The 17,764-nt window shown below is 40.7% G+C and overlaps 1 protein-coding gene across 1 annotated transcript in view; it reads right to left on the bottom strand.

The window, feature by feature from the left end:
• Nucleotides 1–17,764, bottom strand: part of MFSD8 (major facilitator superfamily domain containing 8) — a 1,042,879-nt gene that overhangs the window by 427,232 nt on the left and 597,883 nt on the right. The window contains exon 6 of the mRNA XM_069631102.1: nt 10,081–10,225. Coding sequence (XP_069487203.1) covers nt 10,081–10,225 — 145 coding nt within the window. The remainder of the gene's footprint in view (nt 1–10,080; nt 10,226–17,764) is intronic.

The following is a 17,764-nucleotide window of genomic DNA, read 5'->3' as shown; positions in this document are numbered from 1 at the left end:
GTACAAGTGTCATATCATTGGCAAGCACCATCTACAAGAAATACTGTACAAGTCTCCAAGATTTCTACTTGCAGCTCCATGCATATCCAAATGCATGAACACAAACTACAGGTATGCATAATTTCTGTACAATACATGAACACATTTTCAAATTGACTTAATATTTTTGTTTTATTTCTTTATTTATTCAATTACTTTAATTTAAGCATGAAATTGAGACACTATTACCTTGTTTGCTAAAGTTAGTCATTACAATACAATTTGTTCATTAAGAACATATCATGTGTATTGAATTTGTGCGACGTATCTTATGTAAATAAGATAGTTTTCATGGTTTTGAGGAAGGTGCTGAGGATTTCAATTAAGAAAATCAATGTCTAAATTAAAAACAGTGCTATATACAAACAAAATTACTCATTTGTTTCTTTTACAATTGCAGTGAAGACCATTCTCCTGAAAAAAAGCAACCGAATTTGAAGAACAAAGAAGAAGAATTAACCTGTTCATTTTTAAAAAAAAAGTAAGTAGCATATCACAATAATATTTGTATTATTACTGAAACACACTGTAAAGTTAATTCATGCTATTTCTGTGCCTAAAAATAGAGATTGTGCACCATTCTGTCCAAAAATCCCCATGTCTTAAACAGCGATTTAGAGACAGAATGGCCCACAAATTCCTATTTTTGGACACACAAATTACCCAACTCAACCGCTACACTTTGGATATTATAGAACAAACAACTGTTTTAATTGTATACATTAGATTTACTATTTGTACTTCTCCACACCACTAGCTTACTTTTTTCTGTCATCTGAACCCCAGTTTAGTAGCATATAAATTTAAGAATGCCCATCCCTACTAGTTGTAGTTCCCAATGCACAATCACACACCATTACATACATCTTTATCATCTTACTCAAACACTCATGCACACAGCACACATACATTGCAGAACACCCCAACCCATTCCTTCTTTATTTTTTTCAACAGACCCTAAAGAATGCCTACCAAAAGTCAAGTCCGTAGAAAGCAACACAGAAGTAGAGCAAATGAAAATAAAAGTGTCCGACATAAGCATCCATATCTAGCGGAATTTGTAAAAGAAGTTGAAACAAAACAGCTAATACAGTCATTTAGTGAAACAAAAGAAGTTTCAAGTGGAAAAACTTTGCCTCCTCTATCAAAATGTAAAACAAACCAGAAAACAATTAACAAAAAATCAGCTATCACTACAGATAAAACTGCTTCTATAAATCTTGATAAAGTTCAAAGTAAGCATACCAAGAAAAGTATTTTAGCCAAAATGTTCCATCACAGAGTCCTTCAAAATCTTATAAAAACAGGAGAGAAACCATTTATTTTAGTGTTAAACAAAAAAAAAAACAGTATCAAAACTAATAACTAAATTACAAAAAAGACTTCTCAATAAACGAAATGTCAACAGAAAGAACTTCTTAAATATATGCAGAGGTGAATGGAATCACACTACGAGTACAGAACAGAACCATACTTTAATGAAGAAGCGTACAAACAAAAGCAAACAAATACAATTGCCATGCATAGCAGTGGTCGAGGTTATGAAAAAGTGAATAATACCATAATGGAACAAGAAGTACTCCTTACAAAAATATGCCCTGAAAACTTAGAATTACCCCTCCATTCAACTGAATCAGAACATGTAGTGTACAAATGGCCATGCACGTCAATGTGTAACATTCCCAAACAATTTTTCAAGTCTTTACGCCAATTCCTCAATCAATATGTAAAAAGCAAAGACAAAATCAAAATTAAACTACTGCAAAACATGGATACCTGTCCAGTGCGCAAGTACACAGGACTACAAGGACATTCATTGGCCTGCAATACAGGACCTACTTGTAAAACCACCTTCCTTGATATCAAAAGGATATCAACACATCATTCAACTATAAGAAATCTAGTCTATAAACTGTACTATGCTAAAAGTCCTGCTTTAGCACTAGCACATTTAAATAACATTCTTCTACATGGTACAGCAAAAGACCTACTTGAAGAAATTGACTATATCCAGAAAAAATATTTTGGAAGTGAAAGCCACTTACAGAATGAAATAGCTTTAAACCAAATTAGCAACAATTCTACACATGGCAACCTTTTACTAAACACATACAAAAAAGAAATAATAAAATTAAAAAGTACATCAGCTGAAGTACCAAACCATGTGTGTGTATGTTGCCCCAGAACTTTTTATAAAAGTAACACAAAAACTGTAGACCTATCATACAAAATAGAAGACCATGAAGATTCTAAATGGTTTGAATTAGCTCTCTACCTTGTAGCAGAAAATAAATACGAAATAACTGACCCCTTAATACTTTGCAGTTACTGCACTACAAAACTTGACAACAACCAAACTCCTTCACGTGCTATCACAAATAATTTGGAATTATACCCACTACCAAAACCCCTACAACAACTTAATTTATATGAGAGCATCAAAATTCAAACAGTGCACCCATTTCAAGCAATAATACGCCTTCAACCAAAAACAGCTAAATTACCTCCCTCTGAATTGGTAAAAGGCATTCCTGGAAAAGTAATTTATTTACCATTAGATCTAAAAGAAAATGTGCATACTCTAGGAGTGCAACGTCCAATGCAGCAATCTTTAATTATCTTAGTAAATGGAGTACCTACAAAAGACAAAAAAAATATGGCAACAGCTGGTAGATTTGCATAAAGTTAGACACGCCTTGCAATATCTTAAAGAGAATAATGAATATTACAAAGAAATTAATATTGAAGAAAACTTGAAGGATACAACTGAAATAATTCAAGAAACACAAGAAACTGGTCAATTCGAGCTCCTAGATCCTGCTATAATATCAAATACTTTAGACCATTATACAATTCATCCTTTGCACTCTAATGACACCATAGAAGATGCACTGTAAACGTACCAAATGCGTCCAACAAAAGGATCACCAATCAGCATATGGGAAAAAATTATAGAAGCACGTGCTTTTCCTCTACTCTTTCCTACTGGCAAAGGAGGAAGGTACGATGATAGACCTATTCAAATATCAGCATCAGACTACCGCTCATTACGGATGTATTCTGAAGATCCCAGATTTAGACAAAATGTGGAATACATATTCCACCTACTCTTTGAAAGTGAACTAGCAACTTTATGTTACGGAGTTGCACACATTAAAATCAGGATCACACTATCAAAATATGATAGCTACACAATTATTACAAAAAGTGCAACAAAAGGATGAGGTTTTACAATCAAATATTACAAATCTATTAGCAAATATGCGTGGTACTAAAGAGTACTGGTTTCGACGTCATGGAGATGTACGTTGTATGATCAGAAACCTTGGCCCACCCACTTGGTTTGTTACATTAAGTTGTGCAGAATATGCATGGGAAGATTTACATGATTTTCTACGCATATCAAACAAAAACAAAACAAACATAGATATACTAACACCTGGAGAACTTTGTTCTTTGGATACTGTTAATGTTTCAAGATATTTTCACCATCGCTTCATTGCTATGCTACATTTTATTTGTAATAAAACTGTTCGTCCCCTTGGAGAAGTGCAACACTTCTTTTGGAGAAAAGAATACCAAGCCAGAGGAGCACCACATATCCACATGCTTTTATGGATTAAAGATGCTCCTAAATTTGGTCAAGACAATGATGCCACTGTTTTACAGTTTATTGAAAAATATGTCACTTGTGAAATTCCATCAGAAGCCACAAATAGTGATCTTCATGTACAAATTTTACAATTTCAAAGACACAAATGTGGAAAATATTGTCGTCGCAAATACAAAAACAAAGGGAAATACTACACCAAATGCCGATTTGGTTTCCCTAGACCAGTTACAAATACAGGTCAAGTGAATAACCTCATGTCTTCAGTTAGAAATAGTGTTAAAGGTAAGTCACCTAAAAATACATATTACATAAAAAGATATATCAATGGAATGCAAACATAGATGTGCAGTACATTGCAGACAATTCTACTGCAGCTGCACGATATGTCACAGCATACTTAACCAAAGCAGAAAAGACAGTGCTCCAAGACCTCTGGAATGACCTATCATCAGATAAAACAGTGTCTCAGAAATTATACAGCTTGGGCATAAAAATGCTCTCCCATAGAGAATGTGGATCATATGAAGCAGCTGATCGTTTAACTGGTACTGCATTGTATGGTAAATCTGAAAATATAGTATGGCTAAGTCTTGGTCCAGCTAAATCTAGAAAAAGAGTTCTAAAATCATACGAAGATATAGAAACAATAGCCAAATGTGAACCCAACAGCCAAGACATTTTATAAAACAATTTATTGGACACATACTACCCAAACAGAAGTAATACTTTGGAAACCATGTGTCTATACCACATAGCCCAAAACCATACATACAAAAATAATATAAAACTTGATGAAAAAAAAGGTAAATACAGAGTGACAAACTGTGAAGGCAGCTTAGTTAAACTCACTAAACCACATTTAATTAATCATATCAAATTGTCATTAAAGACTCCTCAACATAAAGAAGTATATTACATGTCCCTGCTACAACTCTTTAAACCATGGAGAAAAGAAGAAGAAATACTAGATAACTATGACTCATATGAAGATGCTTTAAAAACAAATGAAAGCACTATAACTGATGTAAACTTTACACAATACAAAACTATGTTGCACAATGAACAGCAACACGAAGAAGAACTCCAGGCCCAACTAGATAAGGATACTCCTGACAGTAGTCAACCTTCTGTAACAGGAAGCTAAGAACCACTGGGAGAACCACTAATAATAAATGAGGCAGAATTAGCTATGATAGAAGTAGAAAACACCATGTGTCAGTATGAAGATAAAGAAGACTTAACTATACTACAATCAAAACTAAACAATGAACAACGTAGCATTTTTCAAGAAGTAACAAAACAAATTGCACATGGTGTACAACATGAAAATAAAGAATGTTCCTGCTATAATTATAAACCTATACTACTGTACGTCAGTGGTGAAGCTGGTTCTGGCAAAACATTCCTAATCAAAATCATCAGTAAGTTCCTTCAACAATTGACAAACAACAAACTCTCAGCTGTTGTCACTGCCCCCACAGGTTTAGCTGCCTTCAACATAGGTGGTGTCACTTTACACCGATTACTACTATTGCCAGTAGAACACCAGAACAAATTAGACTATTACAAACTTTCTGCAGAAGCTGCAATGGAACTAGGCAGAGTATTGAAACAAACGAAAATGCTACTAATAGATGAAGTGAGCATGGTCTCCAACCTGATGTTGGCTTTGATTCACCTCAGATTACAAGAAGTACTCAAAACAAACTATGAAGAGCACTTTGCAGGAAAACACATTATTGTTTTCGGAGATCATCTTCAATTGACATCAGTAAAAGGGGAGCCTATTTTTAAAACATTAGGACACAAACTCTGCCATAAAACTGTTGGCAGCATTGGAAATGTCAACCTTTGGCAACATTTCCAATACAGAGAATTAACAGAAAACATGCGGCAATCTGCAGATCTCACTTATGCCAACATCTTAAAACTCTTGCAAGCTGTTTCAAATTCAATGAAATAATGTTAAGTAAAGAAATGCAACCAATAATGGAAATTAGCGCCACAGACAAACTAGATGTACATGGTATGACACTACCCATGTGTGACCAAGCCACAACAAGACTAAATAGTTTAGAAAAATCAATCTCAAACCCAGCAGGCTTAGAAAGATATTAAAACTATCCTTAAATTGCAGAGTAATGCTTAAACGTAACCTTGACGTGGACCAAGGACTAGTTAATGGAGCACTGGGTACAGTTGTTGGCTTTCAAAGATACCCACCTGATAACAAAATTCAGTTTGTCAATATACTCTTTGACAAACTTTCAGAAGTAAAAAGGATAGGACACTCAACAGCTCGATTCCTTCTCTTCAAAGACATTATTGTACGCAGAGAACAATTTTCTCTAACTCTTGCATACGCAGTCACGATTCATAAATCACAAGGTCTTACCCTAGACAAAGCAATGATAGATATTGGTAACACAGTCTTTAAAGAAGGCATGAGCTACGTAGCACTATCACGCTTACGTACACTTGACGGTCTATTTCTAAGCAACTTTGATGCAAGTAAAATAAACAATGATATTCCTTGCATTTTAGAATACAATAGACTTCGCTCACTATACACCCCCATCTAAACACATATTCTGTTCCACAAAATGTAAAACGTTATAAAAGAAAAAAAAATCAAACAGAAATGCAACAGGATGTCACTGCAAATCCTCCATAGAGAATAAAAGAAAGTAATTCTTCATCAAGTTCCACAAGCAAAAAAGAATCAATTAGGGAAAGTAAACCAGGTACTTCTTCAAAGAAGGAAGACAAACTCCAAAAAAAGCAGTCAGATACAGAACTACCTGGTCCATTTAAACTCTCAAATATAGTTGGTGTAAGTTGCTATGCAAATTTAGCAATGAATATTCTATTTCAATTACCACCAATTGTTGACAACATTTACTTACACAGTACAGACCCATTGTGTATGCAAATGTTAGTACTTCACAGAAATGCAGCAAACAATCCTGACAACACGTATAGTGTTTTACGGAATAAGACAACAATTGGACTACTGTGCTGGAATGGTGAAATTCACTATAAACTCACAGGAAGATCCACAAGGATTTCTAATGTACTTACTACAAGTACTGGAAAACAAAAACATACCTATAAATGAAATCTTCCAGATTTCATACATGTGGAAACATACATGCACTCTCTGCAACAATGTGACACAAGAAGAAATCCCCAATGAACGCTTCATATATATATATATCAATACCTAATTGTGAATCCATTCCATTTTAGCAATGCGTACAAAATGCAAACCATGGTAGATTATGTTCTACCTGCAATTCAGATAATCGCTCCACGTTAGTAATACAAACACATAGTAAATACGTAATACTACTGCTTCTACGTTACAATGCAGATGGTACCAAAAACAACTGCAAGCTGACTGGATTCACACATGGTCAAATATCACTTGGTAAGAAAACCTTGACAACAATAGGTATAATCTACCACGCAGGAGCCACAACCAATTCAGGGCACTACACTGCATATATAAAAAAGAAATGTGGATGGTTTGAATGTAATGATAGTACCATTACTCTAAAGCAGAGATTACCAGCAAATCTTACAAACGCTTATTTAATGTTCTTAAAACCAAAATTTGATAACTAAACTGTACTTAAACCTTAAGTAAACTTGTAGTAAAAAATATAAACTGTTAGAATATTCCAAAAGCTATCTAACTGCCCAAAGATTGTACAACAACTAATCAGATAAATGAATACCACTAAATTAGAGCAGAAAATAGACAGTTAGAATATGCCAATTGGTATCTAACTGTCCCAAAATTAAACAATATCGAAACAGATAAATCAATACCACTAAAATATATAAAAAAATAGACAGTTAGAATATGCCAATTGGTATCTAACTGTCCAAAAATTTAACAATAACCAAACAGATAAATCAATACCACTAAAATATATCAATAAATAGATAGTTAGAATACGCCCACTGGTATCTAACTGCTCCAAAATTTCATAATATCCAAACAAATAAATAATATGTTAGTGCAAAAAAATGCAACAACCCAATGTATAAAGCATTAGCCAGAATAAATAAGTGAACACTGAAAACAAACAAACAAATAAACTGTAGCATAACAGAAAAAGGTTTTTTTTTTAAATCCAACATGGATTTTTTTTTCTCCCACAGACCCAATGATTTTAGCAACGAACACAGAAACTGAGCAAATTGCACAGTACTCTGGTTTGTAATCTACTGAATATGAGGGTCCAAAAAAAAAAAATGTTGATTATACAATGTAATAAGTCATTACAAAATACTAATACTAACATGCTATTTTCTTTTATCACAGAAATTAACAAGAAATACATGTACTCCAGTTACTAAACCAAACAGTAAGTATATTATACACTCTATACCATGGCCACAACCATCGCAGCATATCACACCCATAATATCTTATAACTTTGTTCCTTATAAATTTGTTTTTGACCCAAAGTTATAAGCAACTATAAGTGTGATATGCTGCGGTGGTTGTGGCCAGGGCATAGAGTGTTGGGTGCATGACCATATGGACACCGTCCTCAGAACACCCCCATTTGGTTTATTTGCAAACATTTCAGGACACCGCGAGTGTTCTTAGAACACATTCAACTTGCCATCGAACAATACGGACAGCGTCTTCAGGACACCCCCTACGAACATTTCAGAACACCACGAGTGTTCTTAGAACACATTCAACTTGACATAGAACAATACGGACAGCGTCCTCAGAACACCCCCATTTTGTTTATTTACGAACATTTTAGGACACCGCAGTGTTCTTAGAACACATTCAACTTGACAAAGAACAATACGGACACCGCGTGTGTTCTTAGAACACTTTCAACTTGACAACGAACAATACGGACAGCGTCCTCAGAACACCCCCATTTTGTTTGTTTGTGAACATTTCAGGACACCGCGAGTGTTCTGAGAACAAATTCAACTTGCCAGCGAACAATACCAACAGCGTCTTCAGGACACCCCCTACAAACATTTCAGGACACCGCAAGAGTACTTAGAACATTTTCAACTTGACAATGAACAATACGGACAGCGTCTTCAGGACACCCCCTACGAACATTTCAGGACAACGCCACAGTTCTTAGAACACTTTCAACTTGACAACGAACAATACGGACAGCGTCCTCAGAACACCCCCATTTTGTTTATTTGCGAACATTTCAGGACACCGCGAGTGTTCTTAGAACACATTCAGCTTGCCACAGAACAATACAGACAGCGTCCTCAGAACACCCCCATTTTGTTTATTTGCGAACATTTCAGGACACCGCGAGTGTTCTTAGAACACATTGAACTTGACATAGAACAATACGGACAGCGTCCTCAGAACACCCCCATTTTGTTTATTTACGAACATTTCAGGACACCGCGAGTGTTCTTAGAACAGTTTCAGCTTGCTTGCGAACAAAACGGACACATATTGAGTCCTCAGAACACCCCCATTCAGTTTATTTAGAACATTTCAGAACACCCGTGATGTCCGCAGACAAATCGAACACAAAAATAACGTCTACCACATACAAAAGCACAACATTTAACCTATCTCATACCCTCCCATCCTCCCCAAACACTCCTACACACCAACACATTCTACTAAATACACATTTTGAACAAACTTTCACCGCGCTCTCCGCGGACGTCCGCGAATCCAAGATGGCGGGCGCTACTGAAAATCTGACACGCTTCACACTGTCCAATCAGCGAACACACTGCATGTCCGCGGACATGACCTAAGCCGCTCGGCCAATCAGCACACTGCCCGCGGAGCGAACAGGGAAGTGTGTCCATGGATCGAACACAGATATCACACATTTTTTTTTACCTACTTTTTGGTCATTTAAAAAAAAAACTTTTGGACGGATTTTCACCAAAGTTGCAAAAGCACGCTTTCGGGACCAAGCCGCTGCTCCTGGTCCAAATTTGGTGAAAATCCATCCAGCGGTTTGGGCTGTAGGTGCGAGCAAAATGTTTTTCCCATTCAGTCTATGGGGAAAAAAAAGTTTTGGGACCCCCCCTATAACTTTGCCCCCCCCCCCCCTGGATGAAATTCAGAGTGGGCCATATACTTTTTATGCAAAGTTTGGTGAGGATTCGTCCAGGGGGAGCGAAGTTGTAAGCCGCCCAAAAAGTGCTCTTCCTATGGAAACACCAACTTAACCATAACTACATGGCCACTACCGTGGCCATAATATATATATATATATCATACCTAATCTAAAGGGAGGGTGCATATATATATATATATATATATATATGCACCCTCCCTTTAGATTAGGTGGGTTTCAGAATCAGAAACCATGGTTGTCTGCAACCTTTCTAGATGGTGCAAAATAGCAGTTTCTCCGTTCTTTGAAATAAGGCATTTTGTTAAGTCCAATTACCTGAATATAGCAAAGAGCAATATAATATTGACAATTCCAAGGACAGCTGCAAGCAGGGCAGGTGCAGTGTACATGTTAACCTGGAGATCAATACCAGCCATGGTCACTCCTTCCTCCCCAATTAAAGTCAAGCATGTCTGGAAAGCTGATGAAGAAAAGAGAAAACATGTTCAAAGCCGGGTAGAAACTAGTGAAGTCATAAATACCAGGCCATATACATCTAATTAAGCTGAGAAAATAAACATTCAAGTGTCAACAATTTAAACACAAATCTATGCATTTATATTATTGCCAATAACACACATGCTGCAACAAATGAGACACATACACCAACTGCCAAATAATCTAACTATTTGCCCATGTGAATTACAGGAGTCCACTGAGTGAAGAGTTATTGCGGGGTTCTCTGTGCGTTTTACAATACATTACAATAGTGGGGAGATGTTACTGACTACTTCACAAAGCTCTTTCTATCTTTATTTATTGTGCTACAGTTTATTACAAACTTTTCACAAATCCAATCCGCAATACAATCTAAAACACAGTACAGCTAAAATTCATACACAGTAAAATGCTGATCAAAATATCCTACATTTAAGTCATAAAACCCTAAGAAATTCCTAAAATTTAACCCAAATTAGTCAAGTCAAACCCAGCTCAAGTTAAAATATTAAAAATGGTGTATATCTTTCTCCAAAGTAGTGTAAGATATATAATGCATGTTTCATGTTCCCCACTCATGAACAGAGCCCTGTTCAATGCGCACCCCCTCTAAGTTTCGACACACCTTTTGGGACTTTTTTCTGACTGGATTGAAGACCATAATCTTTGTTTTGTTGGTGTTGATTACCAATGAATTAAGATCAGTATACCTCTTCAAGTTGTTCAGAGAGGATTTAAGACCACCAGGAGTGAGATCAAGGATGACAAGGTGATCCGCAGAACATAGCCACTGTAAAACAGTAGAAGCAAGTTTGGGGGGAATGGTCGATACATCATTAAGAGTGCATCCCAGATCAGGAAGATAGAGGTTTAAAAGCATCAGGGCTAAAATGCACCCTTGTTTTAAACCCCTATATGTTAAGATACAGGTAGATGCACGGACATGGTGGTCCAACATAACCTTAACCGGTGTTTGATCATGAAGGAGAATAATCATTTTAAGGAGATCCGGTGGGGCCCCAAGTTTTTAACTTATTCCATAGGCGTGCATGGTCTACAGTATCAAATGCAGCCCTAAAATCCACATAGGCCATATATACCGGGATCTTTTTAATCTCCCATGCCTGTTGGATTGTTGTGATAAGAGCCAAAGAATTAGTGGCCATGCAGTAGCCCTTCCTAAATCTGCTTTTGGTTGAAGGGTATGATATTACAGGAGTAGAGCCAAGTTTCCAGCTCCGTCGACAGCATTCGAGTAAATAACTTTGCTGGAGCTTCCAGCATAGCAAGAAGCCAGTAATTACGTGGGTCTTCATAGCTTCCCTTCCTCCAGACCGTTACTAAAATACTGTTCCGCCAAGAGGGGGGAAGGTCTTGAGTCACCTCAATACAATAAAAAAGCTTTAGAAGGGCCTGTGACCAAGTGGCAGGATCAAGCCGGATAAGCGAGCTACACATCCCATCCGGGCAAAGGGCGCTAGAGAATTTACTAGCACTAATCAGCCAATAGATGTCATCAGCACCACACCAAAGCCTCCAGACTGTTCCATTGTCGAAGCCTCTGCCAGGGTGCCTCCGAAAACCTGTTGTATGTGATGGACCCAAGCAGTTTCAAAGACTGAGATTTGGGGGTAGAACTTTATCCTCTGCAGGTGCCTCCCTCTGGAACAGCCTCCCTGCCGGACATCCTCAAGTTCTGGAAACTCCTCAAGACCTTCCTCTTGTCTTCCTCCTCCTACTCCTGCTTCCCTCATTTTTTATCCTCCCCAACTCCACTCAGTTTCACTGACTGGGCGCCTGGTGCACCTCCAGAAGCTCACAGGTCGCAGGCTCCCCCGCCAGTCCCACACTTGCCTCTGCACTCTGCCTTGCACTACTGCACTCTGAATATGTTCCATGTGAGGGGCAACCTCTGAACTTAAGGAAGGCCCCTGACGGACTGGGCACACTTGTCCCCCTCCCTCGCACTTCCTGTCTGCACACGTACACGACCTTGAATGCACTAGGCCTAGCACAATCGTTTGTCCCGTCCTCCCTTTGTCTCCCCTCCCTAGCTTGGTTGCGCATGTAACACTTTTGCATAGGTGCATTATTGATGATGACCTATCATGAATCAATCTGAGTGGGGCCAGGCCTAGTACGGTAGCTTATTGTTATGTATGTTCCGCCCCCCCTTCTCTCCACACTCTTTCCCATGCACTTGTACTATCGGACAAGTCGTTAGGCCTAGTAAAGCAGCCTATTGATTGTATGTTCCTTCCTTCTCCCCCCCTTCTCTTCCTCCCTCCTGTCATGCACTTGCACTAGTAGAAATGCCTCAGAGCTAGTATGCTAGTTCATTTTGTTACATAATTTCGGAAACTTCAAGGCCTAAGAATGACTACTGTATTCCCTTGTTCCCTTCCTGCCTTGAAGCGCTTTGAGGCACTTCACTTGTGTATAAGTACTTTACAAATAAACAATTACAATTATTGCATTAATATCTCTGATTTTGGCCATTGAACCATTAATTATCTACCAAAATTCAACAGTATTTCTACTTATGGAGGCCTGCACAAGTGCCCTCCAGCGAGAGCACTCTGCCAGGTGTTTGTGCCTTTTCAGCCAATTGGATTATTTATGTTTGGCATCCTTTACTTAGCACCATGGAGCCATGTGTCAGTTTGGCAAGCTTTCGTAATTCCCTTTGAACGGCCCTTTTCCTATCTTTAATTTCTTTGTCATATCCTTGAGAATGATTCTTATTGGAACCAAAAGCAACCCTATGTGTTGGAGGAGGTTTAATAATGGAGCATTTCTTGATGCTTTCCACAGCAGATTCGGATTGTGTAATAGATAAGTGCGCTGTCTCAATACTAAGGGTGGAAAGGTCAGGACCAAGCATGTCGGAATACCTGGTAACGACATCTCGAGATATAAGAATAGCTTTGTCCAGAGATTGGTCAGTTCACAAAATGCAGTTAAGCGATGGATTGACAGTCAATTGCCCTGATGTTATACAAGAGGGAGATTCGAGTTGTATCTGAAGTCAGGCAAGGAGGGCATAATGGTCGCTCACATGTCGTTGAGAGATACACACGTCATCTATCAATGTGTCAGAATTAGCCACAAATAAGAAGTCCAACATGCTACTTTCACCATTTCCAATCCACGTGTAGCGTGGCGGTTTGTCGGAAGGAACAGTCCCATTCACCATATCAAAACCTGCTGAAAATAGCAAAGACGCCCATTTTTCCCTACAATGTTGAGCTCCCAAAATGAGTCTATTCTAACCGATGCAGTACTCACATCTCCATCCCCTTACAATATATTACAATAGTGGGGAGATGTTATTGACTACTTCACAAAGTTCCTTATGGATGAACACAATGGGAGGAATGTTGGAATCTGAAAGAATGAATAGTGATTCCACTACTCCTAGCTCTCCACCCTTCACGGATTTGGATAGCCAACACGACAGGTTGGATGGGAAAAAACGTCTCCAAAAGAAGGTGATGTCTCGTTAAGGTTTTTAGAATGGGACTCTGTAAGCACGAGCATCCCTCAGCACGCATGGCCCTGTCTGCACCCAGGCGTCATCAACCAACACCTCCCAGTTCCACCGTTTTTTTCTGTAATGAGGATGTGTAATGGAATATGCGCAGAGGGGAATGGCTGGGAGGGCCATGGGAAGGAAAGAGATCAAGAACTAGGAGTACTGAAATCACTGTGAGGGCAATTGTTTCATACTCAGCCTCCTTACCAACTGGTTGGGAAACCAGACTCTGCAGATTCATTAAATTGGGGGATGAGATAGTATATGCCTAGCCAGAGTTCAAGCAAAGAGATTGTGCAGTACTTGCTGGCCAAAAAGAGCTTCACTTCTCAAGGATGTATCCAAGGAATAATGCCTTACAAAGGTGCGAGTAGTCCAGATAGCAGCCCTACGAATGTCTACAATGGGCATATGTTTCTGGAACTCTACTGATGCTTCCTGCCAAAGACTAGGGCTTGCTTGCGCTGGATACCTGTAGTCATTTTGCTGTCTCGTGGATCTGGCGGTGTTGCCGTGGCAAAGAAGGAGGCTTTAGTGGCACAGGAAGCACCGCAAGGAAACCCCAGAGGACTGAAAACTTAGAATCCCTGGGGGATTTCCATATGCCATGCCGTGGCGTCCCCTGTATTTCCGTGGCAAAGGGATAGTGCAGTACACTGACAGGGAAGCCAGTAAGATGGCAGCAATGTAGTTCCAGCGGTCACTCTGGTCTAAGGTGGTGGTTACTCCAGGGCTGGAAGGGATGACAGGAGCACAATAACTGTTGCAGGACTGAGCAGCGTGAAGGAAGGTTTGGCCGGAATGCCATAGGGGAAATGCAGTGAGAGATAAGGCATAGGACTTAAGAAACGAGGAGCCAGTTTGGAAGGCAGGTTCTGCATGGGCAGCTTTCTTGATTAGATCCACACCTGCTGTCCTACACAGATTTCGGGTTCCAGAGTATGCCTCCTGTCAGACTGTCTCTTGCTCCTGTCAATCGCCTTGTGCAGTGCCTTGGCAGCCAACAGATGAGTGGCCTGAATCTGAGTCACCAGAGCATCCGCTGAGGGAACAGAGCCGGGCACGATGCATTGAAGAGGGACCAGTTTGGATGCAGCCTGACACACACAAAAAACAAGCTATAACCAGTAGATGAGTGGCACAAGTTGTTGTATGCCACCTCCGCCATGTCCAGCAGGGATGCCCAATTATGCATTACTGCATTTGCATAACACCTTAGATATTTGTCCAGTGTCTGATTTGCTCTCTCAGTCTGGCCATTGCTCACCCAGGTTCGAAAGCCGGGGGCTAAATCTACCCCGTACAGTCGGTAGCAAGGGAAGCTGGGCGGGACACGGTACCTTAGATGGGAAGGATCCTCCAGCGGTAGCAGTTGTTCCTGGCAGTGGGTGCAAGTCGCGTCATCGTCCAGGGGAAGAGAAGATCTAGACTTGGAGGAAAGATGAAGGTCGTTGCACTACCAGGGAAGAAACCAGCCGCAGAGTTTTCCGGTTAAAGGTGGTACCTTTGTTCGCGGTAAAACGTGGTATCCCGGTTGCCGGGGTGCTTGGCACAGGCAAGGCGGCCACGAGGTACGTCGGGAAGGTGAAAAGACAGTGAAACTGGTTATCCCCACCAGTCAAAGGAAGAAGACTCCGGCGGGAGATCTCCTCTGTCATTGGGAAATGTGGTGAGACGGTCCAGCAGGGCTCCACCGGTGGTGGTGTCGTGGCAGGTCGGCTCAGCTTCTCCCTCGTCAGATTCTTAGGTCCTGTGGCGACTTCTGAAGTTCCAGTCCCCAAAGCCCTGCTTTTATGCAGAAAACCCGCATTCACTCAGCCTAGCTGTCACTCAAACATGCTAAGTGGTGAGCCGGCCGGCTCACCACTTGGGCCAATCAGGACAGAGTGCGACTTGAGTTGCCTAGGCAACTCAGTCCAGGGTGCCTAAATCCCCCTTCTCCCCTCCTAAGTACCCCAGACAGAGTGGCACCACTTTGTAGGGCTTCTGTGGAGAAGCCCGCCAAAAAGTGGAACAAAGGGCTCGACTTGGGTTGGAGTCACAGAAGAGAACACAAACGCCATTTTAGAATCAAGTTTTGGCAAAAAATACCAACCGGAGAATTAATATTAATTAAATAAACCGGCGGTATGTTCGAGGCTACCGTAAATAATTAAATAAAGGTAGTAGCCTAAAACAATGGGAAACCCATAGGAAAATATTTGCGGTTGAATATAAAAAGTAGTATCCACTGCCACCAGCCAAAACTCGATCAGGGGGGACGGAGACGTGCCCCCTCGACTAACAGACCCCGGGGCAATTAAATTGCCCCAGCCAGTACGTCCACAATATGATGGTTTGTACTGGTTCTGTTCAGAATTTAAGACAAGTAAAGTCAATGGTGACTTTACATGCCATGGGAGACAGTAGTCAGTCCCAGGGTATGGAGTCTATACTGGGGGGTCACTATGACACCCCTATGTAACTGCACTGAGGGTGCTGTGTAACACACATCACAAAAACACATGAAGCCCTATGGAGTAAAATACCCCATAGCCCATTAAACACATCTAGATTCAAAGAAACACACTCAAATCATGCCCAAGAGTGAGGGTAAAAGAGTCTCACTCTTGGCAGGAGAAAAAAATAAACCCCAAAAATCCAGCAAAGCTGCTGGGGGACTCACTAGGTTAGGAAATTCAGCCTAAACAGAGAATTCTCCCTAACACTCACCACCTTGTATTTTTTTTAAACCTTTATTTTAAGAGTGCGTTCGACATTACAACAAGAACAGTTTGATCAGCAACATGGCAAACAATGAAAAATCTATACCTTTGTGCCCGTCTCGCATTTCTAACCCCTTACATCACACTGTTCCAAAAAGAAAGACCACCGCAAGGGTAGGTTAGCAGGGGAGAGGGCTCAAGACGGAGAGAGGCAGAGAGGCTGTTCCAGAGACCGAGGTTCGTGCAGAGGAGAGATCTTCCCCTCCACTCTCTGCTTGGAGAAGCGACTGACCCGCACAGAGTTAGAGGTAGATGAGTGCAGGGCTCTAGCAGGAAGGTATTTAGTGACAGGGTTGAAGATAGTGAGGGCCACAGCCCCAGAAAGCTTTGTGGACGATACAGAGGGTCTTGAACTTGATCCTTACAGCCACCGGGAGCCAGTGGAGGGATTTTGGGGCCGGAGAGATGCCGTCCCTGGGCTTGAGGCCAAGGATAGGTCTTGCGGTCCTGTTCTGGATAAGCTGCAGAGGCCAAAGAGTAGAGTTAGGCAGATTGAGAAAGAGGGTGATGCAGTAGTCCAGCCTAGAGAGAACCAGGGCTCTGGACACAGTGAGCTTCTGGGGGAAGGAGAGGAAAGGGAGAATACCTCTGAGCAGGTGCAGCTGGAAGTGGGCCTTCATGGCAAGGTCTGTGGTGTGGGGGAGAAGGAGAGAGTGGAGTCGAAGATGAGCCCAAGGTCACAGGCGGGTGAGGGCCCAAGTCTTTGACCAAAACCATGAATCTCTTGTGTCCGAGTCTCATTCCTGGCTCCTCACAGCGTTCACAAAAGTGCCGTCGGTGATGGCACCTCATCGTCGGCTCCTTAAGAGCCATATTTACCCCAACCTAACGATTGGTTGATCAGGGCTCCCTTAAGTGCTGAGGTTTGCAATCAATGTGAAAGGTCATCCTTTCCAGCCCAAAAGATTGGTGAATCGCCAGGCTTCTGGCATTCTTGCAGCCTGTTTTTCCTTCGTGCAAGGCCAACCTCTTCTGCCTCCTTGAGCCAGATGCTCCACAGCACTCTTGGCAGCCCCTCAGTCTCTCGATCCAAACCGAGAGAAGCAGCTTTCTCTCTCCAGCAGCACGCTCCAATCAGCTGTGGTAGCTGTTTTAAACTTTCAGCTACAGGTATGCACAAGTAGCAACTAGTGCAGCATGTACTCCTGGTCTTTTCCACTCTGCATTATTCCGCTCATCTTCCTTGTCCTAGTATCCTTGTAGTAATGGGACTGGTAGTCCA

Source organism: Ambystoma mexicanum, chromosome 6q, assembly GCF_040938575.1.
Source record: "Ambystoma mexicanum isolate Mex_15411 chromosome 6q, UKY_AmexF1_1, whole genome shotgun sequence".
NCBI classification, from domain to species: Eukaryota; Metazoa; Chordata; class Amphibia; order Caudata; family Ambystomatidae; genus Ambystoma; species Ambystoma mexicanum.
The sequence above is the reverse complement of the archived record's forward strand: the minus strand, read 5'-3'. Positions and strand labels throughout refer to the sequence as shown.